We start from the raw sequence: 14364 nt of genomic DNA, 5'->3' as shown, positions 1-14364 counted from the left end.
GCACTTCTGGGTTGTTTGTGGGGCATAGGAATTCGTTCATTTCCCTCCCAAAATATAGTTTGGCTCCCCACAAGGTTTGAGGGACAGTCGACTGGCCCCCTGCTGAAAAAGTTTGTTGGACCCTGCATAAGAACATGAGAAGACCCCTGCAGGATCCGGCCAATAGCCCATCTGTTCCAGCATCTTGTTCTTACAGCGGCCAACCAGATGACTAGGGGGAAAGTCGCAAGCACGATTCGAACACGAGCCCTTTCCCCTCCTGTGGTTTCCAGCGGATGTGGATGCAGAATGTAGCCCTCATGCCTAGTAGACATCAACGGCCTTCTCCCTCTGTGTTCTTCACCGGTCCTAGAGCAATAAGGAGGATTATCGCAACAGGGGAGAGCGTGGTTGACTTTTTTATAGAGATGTTAATAAAGAATGGTCAACAGTGCCACCTGGAGGGGAGAGCCAAGCAACGCACACAGATACAAGATGCTTAAATGGACAACAGAGCGTTTTCGGTTATCATACTTCACTTCCCGGAGTGTTCTCTCAAGTGGCCATTTAATTACAAAACACTAAAATCACCATTTAGAAAATATTTGACACAAGTTGTATTAGAGCCTTCAGAGGATATCTACTTGAAGTAGTATTTCAGCACCAAAAAAAACCCAGGGCAGTTCAACTGATATGTATATACAGGATACATCAAAAATGCTTATTTATAATGAGATCTATACAAAAAAAAAATCACGTTAAAAAACCAGTTCCTATATACAGTTCTTTCTTTTCTTTTTCTTTTTTTAAAAAAAGCAACGTCTTCATTACTAAGTTGTACAGACCGTTTCTTACTTTTTACTACGGTTGATTCAGTCGACGCAACACACACACCTTTAAAAAAATTGTTATTATTCGTTGTGCAAACAAAAATGGTAAGGCTTGGAAAAGGATCGTCTCGGAAACAACAGAAGGTCAGTAATTTTAAGGTGTTTTTTTCTTTCTTTGTAAAGTCTCTTAACAGTCATAATTAAATTTCCTCTTTTTAAAAAAGAAAAAAAAAAGCACATAAGAACAAAAGAAATGTCTGAATGTCACAACCCACAACACAGTTCCTCTCTCGGATTATCAATGCCCTTTGTTCTGTTTTTGAGACGTATTTCTCCCACCCTGCAGCTTAAAGATCAAACCGTTTCGCTTTACAAAAAAGAAAGAAAGAAAGTATTGAGGTTGCTGGGCCTGTTTAACAGGACCAAGGAGCGTGAAGCTGGAATTCTGTCTTCAGGTTTTCCTATTTTGAATAAATAAAAATAACTTTGAATGTGGGACGATTTCATCTATGCCCGGAAGAAATGTGATTTCTTGGTGTCTGATCCAGTAAGAGGATCTCCTCGCAGCGTGTTTTCCCTGTGATCCTGAGTGTTCCTGGACAATACTGCTTTGTGTTTAGAAGCGGACAATCTTCTTAAGCTTACTTGAAAATAAAATGGCACATCAGTGCAGGGAAGCCACAACACACACCAGACAAAGTTTCTTAAGTGCTTTCCCAGCACCAAAGGACCTAGGCATGCTACGTTTTAAAAAAATAAAGTAAAATCACAAACATCTTGTGATGGGAGTTTCATTCAACTACAAACGGAGAGCGCTGCTGCTGTTTTCAACTAAGAACGTTTTTAGCAGCCGGTCCAGAACGTCGTAGCAAACAAAAACTTCGGTGACACCTTTAAGAAATAAAAACCGCCGTGTGTTTGTCTTCTTTGCTTGAAAAAAAAATACATTCCCACTGTTGTACGGCTAAACCGGCGCGGCAACACAATCTACCTCCGAAATCGTTTCGCGACCACTGCTGTTCTCCGCCAGCACCCCGATGCTTGGCGACCCCCCCAAAAAAGTGCTTCTGGAGAATACTACAAGGGAGTCTTCGACACCAGCAGCCGAGTCTTTGCTTCGCCTTCCAGGGACCGTCATCCTTTTAAAGTGCACGCCGGCATCACAGGCACGCTACGAGTGTTCGGAGCTCCGCATTGGGCTGGGCTCGGTCCCGTCCTCGTTGCCACTGTCGAGGTCCTGCTCCATCGCGGTCTCCTCCTCGTCGAGGCGCTGGCTGGTGAAGTTGTTGAGCTCAAGGAGGCCGCTGGGCTCCACGACCACGTTGGAGGTGGAATGGCAGGCCACGGAAAACTGAGGGATCGTCTGGAAGAGGAGGAGGGAAACTGTGCATTAACAGCCATACGAGAAATATGTAAAATAACTAAGCAAGTATTAGACATCACCCCAGAATTGGCCTTACTAAACATCTTCTAAGACAACAATGCCCATTTACACCACAAAGAACTCATAACCCACCTACTTTCAGCAGCCAGAAACACCATAACCAGGCACTGGAGAGACCTGTCAGGAGTAAGAATGGACCAATGGTACTAAATAGTATGGGAAACAGCCCTACTAGAAAAATTAACCAATAAACTGGAACTGACACGGGGACAAATACAAGAAGACGCCTTCACCCAAGTATGGCTCCCCTTTATCACATACACAGCCCAACAAGACAATGACAATCATCCACCAACAGCATACAAATCAATATGGCTAACCTGATCCAAAACACCCACCCACCCCACTCACACATGAAAACAAAGACCACCACAGCCAACCACAAATGAACAGCCACACCCTAGGCCAACCCCAACCTCTCTCACCACCAAAGAAACACAAGTGAACAGCAGAGAACCTGCGAGAACGCTGACACCAAACCCTACATACATTAAGCAAAATAGAAACATCGCCACCCCACCCCCACCCATCTTCCCCCCCCCACCCTTTTTCTTCCTAATGTCTCAATAAATGAAACTGATTTGTAAAAATGTTACATGGAAAAAATACGAGAGACATTACATATACTTCTGTAAAACAAGAAAATCTTTAATAAAAAAAATTACAAAATTAAAAGCGCAGGAAAACTAAAGAGGAGCAAGGCAAAGAGCTTAAAGGCAGCTTTCTTTTTTTAATTTTTTAAAAAATATATACTTCTCAGATACACAGTGGTACCTCTAGTTATGAACTTAATTCGTTCCGGAGGTCCGTTCTTAACCTGAAACTGTTCTTAACTAGAGGCGTGCTTTCGCTAATGGGGCCTCTTGCTGCCGCTGGCACACAATTTCCGTTCTCTTCCTGGGGCAAAATTCTCAACTCGAGATAACTCTTCCAGGTTAGCAGAGTTTGTAACCTGAAGCGTTTGTAACCTGAGGAACCACTGTACAGTGGCACCTAGGGTTAAGTACTTAATTCGTTCCGGAGGTCCGTTCTTAACCTGAAACTATTCTTAACCTGAAGCACCACTTTAGCTAAGGGGGCCTCCCGCTGCCGCCACACGATTTCTATTCTCATCCTGAAGCAAAGTTCTTAACCCGAGGTACTATTTCTGGGTTAGCGGAATCTGTAACCTGAAGCGTCTGTAACCTGAAGCGTACGTAACCCGAGGTACCACTGTATACATTCCACTGATTTTACAATCATTCTGACATTTTAAAACGTGACTTCCTTCCTCCTCCTTCTGCGGTTCCTTAAATTTATCTTTCCCCAGAGTTTACCTGGATCAAGATCTCCGCAGGAATCTCCTCCACTTTCTTTGGGGCGATGTTCTGGATGCGAATGAAGTGGTTGCCGGCAGCCGGGGTGCCCTGCTTTCTCTCTGGCAAGGGCAGCCTGACGGCAGGGGGGCTCGAGGCAGTGTCCAGGCGCTTGGGCTGCTGGAGGACCGATGCTGCCATCCCGACCGTGGCCACTCTCAGCACCGAGGCGGGCACCGATTCCGCTTCGCCGGGCGGCCCGCTGGCGGCGGGGGAGGCCTTGCTGTTTGGCGGGTCCGCCGCCACGCGGTCCACGCTGGTGTCGATCTGAGCTTCCATCATGGACATTCTCAAAATGTCCGCCACTGCCGTCTTTGCGGACACCTGGGCGGGAAAGAGGTTTGGAAGGGGCGGCGACAGCTTGGGCACCGCGCTGATGCTGGTCACCTTGGAGACGGTGGGCGGCTGGTGGCCTTCAAAGGTTATCTTTGTAACAGAGGATCCTTGGGTTATAATGGGCTGGTGCACCTGGAAATTAAAAGGGGGTTTATGCACGTTACAGGCAGGTTGGCTGGACGCATGGCGCTACTTAAACCTACCGTATTTTTTGCTCTATAAGACTCACTGTTTCCCTCCTAAAAAGTAAGGGGAAATGTGTGTGCGTCTTATGGAGCGAATGCAGGCTGCGCAGCTAACCCAGAAGCCAGAACAGCAAGAGGGATTGCTGCTTTCACTGCGCAGTGATCCCTCTTGCCGTTCTGGCTTCTGAGATTCAGAATATTTTTTTCCTTGCTTTCCTCCTCCAAAAACTAGGTGTGTCATGTGGTCTGGTGCTTCTTATAGAGCGAAAAATACGGTAAATGACAGTAATAAACAACAGCAACAGGGGCGTGATTTTGAAAGTCAAAGTGCTGTGAGACAGAATAATCCATAGCAACGTAAGGGGGATAATAAGTTATGAGGCAGGAGAGGTTTTCAGACTGCGAGGTGCCTTGCTTAGGCATCTACAACCAGCAGTCCCGTATTCCTTTGGGATTTACACCCCCCAAAGCATTTCCCTGCTCAATTCCACCCCTGCCCCCACCTCAAAAGGCTCAGAGAGCCAGTTTTTAGAAGAGAGGAGTGACTTTTTGCCTCTAAGCATCTATGGCAATCGATACATGTTTTTGTCTACTGATTCATTTTTCCTTGGTTTCCCCTTCATGGTTTTGCGCCCTTCCCCAAGGAAAAGGAGGTTTGCTCTTCTCAGAGAAAGCAGTTTTTACTAAGCTGAGGGTGATGTAAAACGACAAAGGAAGACGTACAATGGAGGTCCTTAGAGTGCCGCCGGGCCTTCGTCTTTACGTTCCACAGAAATTAACAAAAAAAGGTATTACGGGGACAGAAATCAATAACTTTATACCTAAAAAGAAGAACAAAACAAAAGTGAAAATGAAATAAAATCAGGAAATCGGTCCACGCAATGGCAGTTGCAAAAGATCTGTATTTAGAAAGCGTCTGAAACTAACAGAAATCACCAGCCTGGCGGGGCTTCTCTTCCTAGCACAGAGAGCGGTCGCTCCTTCCTTGCACCCAGCTCTGACTTTCAAAAAATACACTCCTGGCACAGCATAGCTTAAACGTGAGCTTAATCACCGCGCAACTATGAAGCTAAATGGGTGGCCTTGGAGCCAGACACTCCCTCAGCCTAAGGGTCACAGCTCAGATCAGCTGCCTTGTATGTCAAAGCTCCCAATTTGTATCCCCAGCAGCAGGTAGGGCTGGGAGAGACCTCTGAAACCATGGAGAGCCTCTGTCAGTCAGGGTAGATAATGCTGAGCTAGGGAGACTCACGGTCTGACAGCATATAAGACAGCTTTCTATGTTGTTCCCTTACCTTTCCCGCCCCGACCTGGCCACAGTGATTCATGCGACGGTCACCTCCAGGCTTGACTACTGTAATTCGCTCTACGCGGGGCTGCCCTTGAAGCTGTCCCAGAAACTCCAGCGGGTACAGAATGCTGCAGTGAGGCTCCTCACGGGGTCCCTGCCATGGGAGCATATTCACCCAGTGCTTTTGCAGCTGCACTGGCTCCCGGTGGAGTACAGGGTCAGATTTAAGGTGCTGGTTTTGACCTTTAAAGCCCTTCATGGCCTAGGACCCTCGTACCTACGGGACCGCCTCTCCTGGTATGCCCCATGGAGGACCTTAAAGTCCATAAATAGCAACACCCTAGTGGTCCCGGGCCCTAAGGAAGTTAGATTAACTTCAACCAGAGCCAGGGCCTTTTCAACACTTGCTCCAGCCTGGCGGAAGGCTCTGCCTCATGAGACCAGGGCCCTGCAGGATCTGATTTCTTTCCGCAGGGCCTGTAAGACAGAGTAGTTCTGCCTGGCCTTTGGCTTGGAGCCAATTTGATTCCCTCCCCCTCTTTCTTTTTTCTTTTCCTTTCTCCTCCTGCGATGCGGTTTCAATATTTTAATGTTGCATTTTAATTTTGTTTTTAAGTTGTATTCATTCGATTTGTTTTTATTATTGCTTGTTAGCCGCCCTGAGCCCAGCCTTGGCTGGGAAGGGCAGGGTATAAATAAAAATTATTATTATTATTATTTTCTTCCTATGCTCCCTCACAGGGCTGTAGAGAGGATAAAATGGGGACAAGGAGAACCAAGAACGCTACCTTGTGCTCCTTGGAGGAGAGAAGTCATCGTACATACAGAACGATTACAAGTTATGTGCATTTAACCTGCACAACCGTGCAACTTAAATCCAAGCAAGGGTGGAGCATTTAAAAGTTCTTTTGGGCTTCCCTGGCACAGAAAGGGATGTGAAGCTCTCCGCCTTGCTTTTGGGGTGGAGGGAGGGCAAAACCCTCTTGGAGCACTGCTTGTGGGAGGCTCTCAATGTCCTGTAAAGCTATCTGAGATCCGGCAAGATCTCAAATGAGCATCGCTGTGTTACTTTTATTGTTGTTAGCCGCTCTGAGTCCGGCTTCGGCTGGGGAGGGCTGGATATAAATAAAATATTATTATTATTATCGCCAGCATTCCACAGTGGGCACACCGAATAGGCCTTGCCCCCCAAACACAGAATCGTAGAGTTGGAAGGGAACCCAAGGGTCATCTAGTCCAACCCCCTGCAATGCAGGAATCTCAGCTAAGGCATCCATGGCAGATGGCCATCTAACCTTTGCTTAAAAACCTCCAAGGAAGGAGAGTCCACAACCTCCCAAGAGAGACCGTTCCACTGTCTAACAGCTCTGACTGTTACAACAGTTCTTTCTGATGTTTAGTCGGAATCTCCTTTCTTGTAACATGAAGCCATTGGTTCGAGTCCTACCATCCAGGGCAGGAGAAAACAAGCTTGTTCTCTCTTCCATGTGACAACCCTTTAGCTATTTGAAGATGGCGGATATCTGAAGCAAGGTGGAGAGCTTAAAAGCTCCTAAACGGCCTTGGTCCAGTATACTTGAAGGACCTCCATTGTTCTGCCCGGACTCTGAGGTCCAGCACCGAGGGCCTTCTGGCGGCTCCCTCGCTCCGAGAAGCCAAGTTACAGGGAACCAGGCAGAGGGCCTTCTCAGTAGTGGCACCTGCCCTGTGGAACGCCCTCCCAACCAGATGTCAAAGAGAAAAATAACTACCAAACTTTTAGAAGACATCTAAAGGCAGCCCTGTTTAGGGAAGCTTTTAATATTTAATAGGTTATTGTATTTTAGTGTTTCATTGGAAGCCGCCCAGAGTGGCTGGGGGGACCCAGCCAGAGGGGCGGGGTATAAATAATAAATTATTATTATTAGTATTGCCCTGGTTTTGCATGGAACGAAAAGAGTGTTTAGCCTCTCTGCTTTGCTTGGAGGGCAAGACTTGATTGAAAGGCGTGGGCTCTGGCAGTGCTGGGCACACTCTCTGTCTCCCACCCGCCCCAACTTGCCAGACATGAGACGGCTCAAAGGGTCTGAGTTCAGGCGGTTTTGGGGTTTAGTTGGAACCCTTGGACCCAACCCCCTGCGAAAGATGCGACTGTATTGTAATAAAAATTGTAAGAGCAGAGGGAAGGGTGCTTGGGAACAGGAGCACAAGCACGGAAAGCCCCAAAGGCCCTATATATTTGCCACTGGTTCTCTGCCCCCTTAGCTCTGTCCTCGCCAAAGCCTCAACCTCCTCACAGGCAAATCATATGAGTGCTACCAAGTGGTGTCCATCGACAGGAGGAGACGGTGGCTGCTCTGTTCAACACGGCATTACATAAAACCAAAGAAATTATCGTGAAAATCCCTGAAACGAGAAGTAATCGACTATAGAATAACAAAAATCAAAAAAATAAACTAGAATTAAACAAAGACTTTACGAGATGCCAGCTACAAAACTCGTTTCACCGAACTAATCAGTTTCCTCAGAAGGAAATAAAGAAACAAACTGAATTTCTTATTACTAGTGCTTTGGTTCTTTTAAATAAGGTTCATGTTTAAAACTTTTTTGAGTTTCTGCCCTGTTTTCTGAGTTTGTTTGAAACTTTAAAACCTCAATTTCTTATCACTACTGCTGGATTCTCTTAAATAGGGCTATGTTTAAAACTTGTCACTGAGGTTTTCATACCTTTTTTGTAAACTCGAGGAAGCATTTTCAGCCCTGCTCTTGAGCTTGTTCGATCCCACTTAAAATCTTATAATTTCTTTATTCCCTTCTGAGGAAACGGATTAGTTCAGTGAAACGAGTTTTGTAGCCGGCATCTCATAAAGTCTTTGTTTAATTCTAGTTTATTTTTTGAGTTTTTGTTATTCTATAGTCAATTACTTCTCGTTTCAGGGATTTTCACGGTAATTTCTTTTGTTTTGTGTAATTTCTTGGTTCCATGACTGTTCAACATGGCAGCTTCCATGGGGCCCTCAAGGCAAGTGGAATTCTCCCCCCCACCAACCCCTCATAGCACCCCCAGCACCTGACTCCTTTACCTGGCTCGCCGGCTGCTTCTCAGGAGGAGTCGAGAGCTGCATCTGTCCCTGGGGCGGCTGGGGCTGGACGTAGATCTTTTGGGCGGTGGGCGCCTGCTGAAGTTTAGGCAGCTGCTGGGTGGTCTTGACAGCCAGGACCTGGACCACCGTCTGCTGGGGCTGGGCCACCAAGGTGGGCAGCTGCCTCTCGCGGGCTATGGGGTGGTGGGGAGGAGGAGGAGGAGGCGGCGCCGCCGCCTGCGGGGCATCCAGCTTGGGCTGGGCCAGCTCCTGCGGCAGCGGGGCGAGCTTCTGGTGCCGGATGGAGAGCTGGGGCATCTGGGGCAGTTTGTGGGGCAGCTGTTCTGCCTGGAGGTGGATGGTCTGCTTCTGCTTGGCCTGGAAGCACTGGAGGGTCTTGACCTGAAGCTGCGTCTGCTCCAGCTGGGGCGGCTGGCTCAGCTTCTGCTGCTTCTGCGCCTGCACCAGCGCTGAGCGGTAGAAGAGGCCCGTCTGGGGGTCCAAGGTGTCCATCTCCTCTACCTCCCCTTCCTCTGTCCCCAGCTGCTCGCTGTGCTTGGTAAAGGCCGTGTGGCTGCTCAGGGCCTTGAGGAGAGGGAGCAAAAAGACGTCAGCGTTCAATGCATTCCTACGGGATACCACTGCCCATATGAACCAGCCTGGACCCTGCAATCATGATCTGAGTGTTAGAATTCCTGCTCCGTGATTGCAGTCATGGGATTGTTGTCTTTCACATGACGGTGTATGTACTGACTCCACAGAGTGGGAATTGACGGAGACAGGATGTTTGTGTTACTGTGTTCCGTGAAGTGGGACTATTGTCCTTTGTTCTTTTTCTCTTTGCTGCCTGATGCTAGAGAGAGAAGGAGCCGTGTTGCAGTGCTCCGTGTGTGTTTATGTGTAAATAAAGTAGATTAGCCAAAATGCTGAGTTGCTGAGGTCTGTTATGCAAAGCTGTGAAGACTCTGCAGATCCCTAAGTGTGCCGATGTCTGTTGGCATCGGCCACTGTGATGTTTGGGCAGAAAAAGGCTTTTGAAGTTCCCGAACAATCGACCAGGAGGGAGGGAACATGCCAGTCGGGCATGTGTCTTTGCCAGGGTCCTACTCAAGTGTAGGCTGAACTCCTGATATTGAGGTTCTTCTTCACGTGCATCCTCCATGAGAAGTCCGGAGGGTGGCAACACAAGAATGGATCTTTTCTGAGCTGGCTCCCTGCCTGTGAAATGCTCTCCCAAGGGATGCCTGCCTGGTGCCATCCTTACATATCCCTAGGTACCAGGCAAAAACATTCCTTTTCTCCTAAAGTTTTGGCTGATTGAAAAATCTGTGGTCTTTTAAATGTGTATGTATGGGGTATTATTATTATTACTACAGTGGTAACTTCGTTCTCAAACTTAATCCGTTCCAGAAGTCCGTTCCAAAACCAAAGCCTTCCAAAACCAAGGTGAGCTTTTCCACAGAAAGTAATGCAAAATGGATTAATCCTTTCCAGACTTTTAAAAACAACCCCTAAAATGGCAATTTGGCATGACTTTTACTATCTAACGAGACCGTTGATCCATAAAATGAAAGCAATAAACAATGTACTGCAGTTGCACGATCAATCAATCAGTAGCAGAACTGAGTTCCACACAGTCATAAAAACAAAACAAAAACAGCCAGAAAAACGCAAAATAAATAGCAAAACCAGACAGACCTCAGCGTAACACTCAAAACAGAAGTGTGGCACTCAAATCGGAAGCATAACACTCAAAATGGAGCACATTCGGCTTCCAAAAAAAAGTTTGCAAACCGGTACACTTACATCCGGGTTTGCAGTGTTTGGATTCCAAGTTGTTTGAGTACCAAGGCGTTTGAGAACCAAGGTACCACTGTATTAGATTCTCTGGGGAGGGAGTTTCCAAATCTCTAGCATCACCACCTCAAGAGGGGAAACACAGCTAGACACCAGAGGCCCAATCGCCGGAACCTCCCTGGAGTGAAAAAAGGCCGCGCTGGAGAGACAGTTACCAACCTGCTGCATGATGTGGGTAATGGCACCCGTGGAGGAAGCTGGGATGGATTTCACCACGACCGACGTTTGCGTTGCTGTCTGGGACTGGGCCACGTGCTGCAGCAGAGTCCGCTGGGGCTGGGAGGACTGCTGGTGAGGCTGGGACCGGTGGCTAACTGGAAGTGAGAAAGGGAAGGAAGGACAGGAAGGAAGGAAGGAAGAAAAAGGTCAACGGTAGCCTCTCAGGGTGTGTCGCAAAGCTGCCTGCTCCACTGGAATTCTCATGAAGCCATGGACAAATTGGTGAGATTTAAAGTAAGTGTGTTCAGTGCGCTAGTCTTACATGCTGGGGTCAAAGGGGTGTGGATCAGCCTTTGCCTCTAAGTGCTTTGAACTACAACTCCCCACAGCCCTAGGGCTGGTGAAGGCTGATGTACAGCTACAGGCAGGTGGGGAATGTCCCCTAAAGTGACGGTGTAGATCTGGGAGGGGTGGGTGGGGCAGGAAGGAACAGAGAGGACCGCTTCTAAGCGGCCACCATGTTCCAAAACTTGCTCAAGAATGCCAAAGGGTACAGCACGGAGTGGGGTTGTACACTGCAAGGATCCCAGCCTGCACCTTTCTCCTACGTGCACAGACACACACACACACAGGATCTCCGTCAGCAAGTTTCCGGGGGAAAGAGCAGAGACTGTCCTTGATGCATTGTTGACCCCACCTGCGGAGCTTTAACTTCACCCACTATAAATGGAAAAGAGGGTTGTCGACAGCTACTAGCCATGATGCTTATTGCTCTGCCACCACGGCTGGGAGGCAGGGATGCTTCTGAATGCCAGTTGCTGTAAACCACAGAAGGGGAGAGGGGGCACTTGCGTTTGAATCCTGCTTGCGCGTTTCCCATAACGAGCATCTGGTTGGCCACTGTAAGAGCAGAGTGCGGTACTACTTGGGTCATTGGCCTGATCCAGCAGGCTCTTCTTATGTTCTTATGGCCAATTGTTCTTGGCCATTTGTTCATTCCTACGGAGAAAAGCAAAGGGTGGGTGGAATGGGGCCAAATCCGCTCCCTGCCCTAGGATTCCAAGTCTCCTCCTGCCACGTCTTTTGAGTCACAGTGGAGCTTGACAGAAAGGTTGCAAGCTGGTTTTCCACAGCTACCTCCAAAACAGGTGGAGGCTTCTGAAGGCTCAGGAAAACCAAGTCCCCGTCAGAATGTCTCGTTTCCCAGTCCTTTGCAGTTCAAGTGAACACACAAGGTGTCTTCCAAAAGCCTACGCACTAGTAAGGGTTAGGAACAAAACCACATTCTTAACACCCTGTGCAAATACACACAAGTGGATAACACAATGTTAAGAAAGGCCTGGCAGCTGGGTCAGGCCAAAGGTCCAACTAACTGAGCATTCTGTTCTCACAGTGGCCAACCAGACGCCTACCAGGAACCCTGTGGACTTGTCCTGGTTAAAGGTGCCAAGTTTTGGGTCTTTTCTATCATCTTCTGCATCACTGCAATGGCACAAGTGAAACTCGCTCTTGAGTAATTGCTTTCAATAGCTCTGCCCTCGCAGAAAATTCTGTACACCAAGAAACTCACAAGGAATCCTGGTTAATCATTGTGAGCAGGCAAAGGCCCAGCAATGTTATGCTTTAAAAAAACAACAACAACCAACGAGTAATTTGTTGGCACACTCCAGTGAGAGAGAAAAAAAGGCAGTCCTAAATCTTCAAAGGAAGTGTGGGAAATCAATAGGCTCATTAAAATCCAGGAACCGTTACCTAGGAATTTGCCCAGGCTAAGATCCAAACCATCTCCACGCCTCTTCCCCAGTTACATAGTTTACATAGATGCCTTGTGAACAAGCCTCTATGTGGTCAGAAGCCTCCATATGACTATTGAAGCTGTCAATTCTGACAACTGCTACAGTCACCCACAGAAAGCCTCCTTCCAGACCCTAGAGCAGCCTTTCTCAACCTGTGGGTCCCCAGATGTTGTTGGACTACAAATCCCATCATCCCTGAGCTCTGGCCTTGCTAGCTGGGGTGATGGGAGTTGTAGTTCAACAACATCTGGGGACCCACAGGTTGAGAACCGCTGCCCTAGAGCCATCAGTCACATGCTTGCCCACTCCTTGCCGGGCTTTTCTTCACTTTTTGCAATGGTGCAGAGGAACAAGTAGTCATGGCAACGTTCTAGTTCTCTCTGCTACCACAGAAAGGCTAAAACAAAGTGCCCATGGTTGACAGTAGCAGCTGTCATAACCAACAGCCAATACAATCAACTGGAGACTTCAAACTGCTAATCTATAAGCACTTGGGCAAAGCTTTCCAGTGTAAAAAATAAAATAAATTGGAAATGTACTGATCCAGATAAAATAACGGATCCCAATGCAGACGCACACCAGCACTTCCATGCTGTATAAGGTCACTCCAAGGGCCTCCAGAACAGTCTATAAATTTTTTTAATGTCTTTTAGAAATAAAACATCTAACCTATGTGGCTTTGGAGGTATTCTTCCGAATGTGAAGGAATACAGTGCTGTCTTCCTGAGTCTGCAGATAGACAAAGATGTTAGAGATACGAGAAGAGGCGATTTGCTCTGCTCATCTCCAGCCAGCGCTTGCTCTAAAGCAAAACCAACTATTTGTCGTGATCTGTCCAGGACAGGAGTCTTTCCCAGCTGTAGACGCTGGGGCTTGAACCTGGGACCTTCTGCACGCAGAGCAAGTGCTCCAACCAGCGTGTTGCAAAATGTTCCTCAAATGCAAACAGAGCGCCGGCTAGATCAGAACAAAGACTAACCTACATCTCATCTAACATCCAATCTCAGCTTCGGCGCACGTTCTGCAGGAGTCAAGCCATGAAGTGGAGAGGAAGGGTAGGCTATACAGCCACCAAGGAAATTTTCAAGTGTTAGGGAGGCAGACATCAACTGCTCTGCATTGCAGGGGGTTGGGCTCACGGACACTTTGGCTCCCACCCAACTCTACAGTTCTATGGTTCTGCTTGACAATAATCTGTGGCAAGCTATTCCACAGGCTCCATTATTTGGGCCGGGGGGTGTGTGAGAGGGAGAGTGGGCAAGACGGGAGGCAAACAGCAGCTGAGAAAAGCAGCCACATACAATCTTTCCAGATACACACCTTGGAGACTGCCTCCTTCCTAAATACAATCCATAAAGCCAGGCAAAAACAGGACCTGCTAGGCATGAAGAAGGGATGAGAAATGTAGAGGCCTTCACAGTACTTCCAAATCCTGGAGTTGGGAGTTGGTTGTCCCCATTTTTCTTGGAGGGGTAGTGAGAGAGGCACTCTGCATTTACTCAGAAGCTCCACTAATTCCTGAAAGTGGTTCAGCTGCAGGCTCCAAAATGGAGCCATGGTACAAATTACACCCCAACTATTCTCTCTAGCCACTCCCCAGAGTTGGTACTTTCTTCTTCCCAAGATCTGTCAATGCTCAAAAGTAAGAATTTAACTGCAGCCCTGCTGATCAGACCACAAGGCCTAGGAAGACCTTCATTCTCTGCCCCAAAGTGGATAACCAGCCCACAAGCAAAGCATTAAAGCAACAGTCCTCTTTCCACCGTTTGTCCCCAGGTAAAAAGGTAAAGGTAAAGGGACCCCTGACCATTAGGTCCAGTCGTGACCAACTCTGGGGTTGCGGCGCTCATCTCGCTTTACTGGCCGAGGGAGCCGGTGTACAGCTTCTGGGTCACGTGGCTGTATGACTAAGCCACTTCTGGTGAACCAGAGCAGCGCACGGAAACGCCGTTTACCTTCCCGCCGGAGCGGTACCTATTTATCTACTTGCACTTGACGTGCTTTCAAACTGCTAGGTTGGCAGGAGCAGGGACCGAGCAATGGGAGCTCACTCTGTTGCGGGGATTCGAA

General features: G+C 47.9%; 1 protein-coding gene across 9 annotated transcripts in view; it reads right to left on the bottom strand.

The window, feature by feature from the left end:
• Positions 1-382: 382 nt before the first annotated feature.
• EMSY (EMSY transcriptional repressor, BRCA2 interacting) overlaps positions 383-14364 on the bottom strand; it is a 45992-nt gene continuing 32010 nt past the window's right edge. For 3 of the 9 annotated variants that reach the window (XM_081001774.1, XM_081001776.1, XM_081001775.1), the window contains 6 exons: positions 12964-13023; positions 11347-11497; positions 10499-10649; positions 8483-9067; positions 3570-4076; positions 383-2172 (listed from right to left, as the gene is read on the bottom strand). In XM_081001774.1, the coding sequence (XP_080857900.1) occupies positions 1981-2172; positions 3570-4076; positions 8483-9067; positions 10499-10649; positions 11347-11497; positions 12964-13023 (1646 nt within the window). In that variant the 3' untranslated portion in view covers positions 383-1980. Of the gene's footprint in view, positions 2173-3569; positions 4077-4852; positions 4951-8482; positions 9068-10498; positions 10654-11346; positions 11498-12963; positions 13024-14364 lie in introns of those variants that run through there. The other 6 variants (XM_081001778.1, XM_081001780.1, XM_081001779.1 and 3 more) reach the window with 4 other exon arrangements.

The sequence above is a fragment of the Podarcis pityusensis genome (genome assembly GCF_964106645.2).
Source record: "Podarcis pityusensis genome assembly, chromosome: 4".
NCBI lineage: Eukaryota > Metazoa > Chordata > Lepidosauria > Squamata > Lacertidae > Podarcis > Podarcis pityusensis.
The sequence above is the reverse complement of the archived record's forward strand: the minus strand, read 5'-3'. Positions and strand labels throughout refer to the sequence as shown.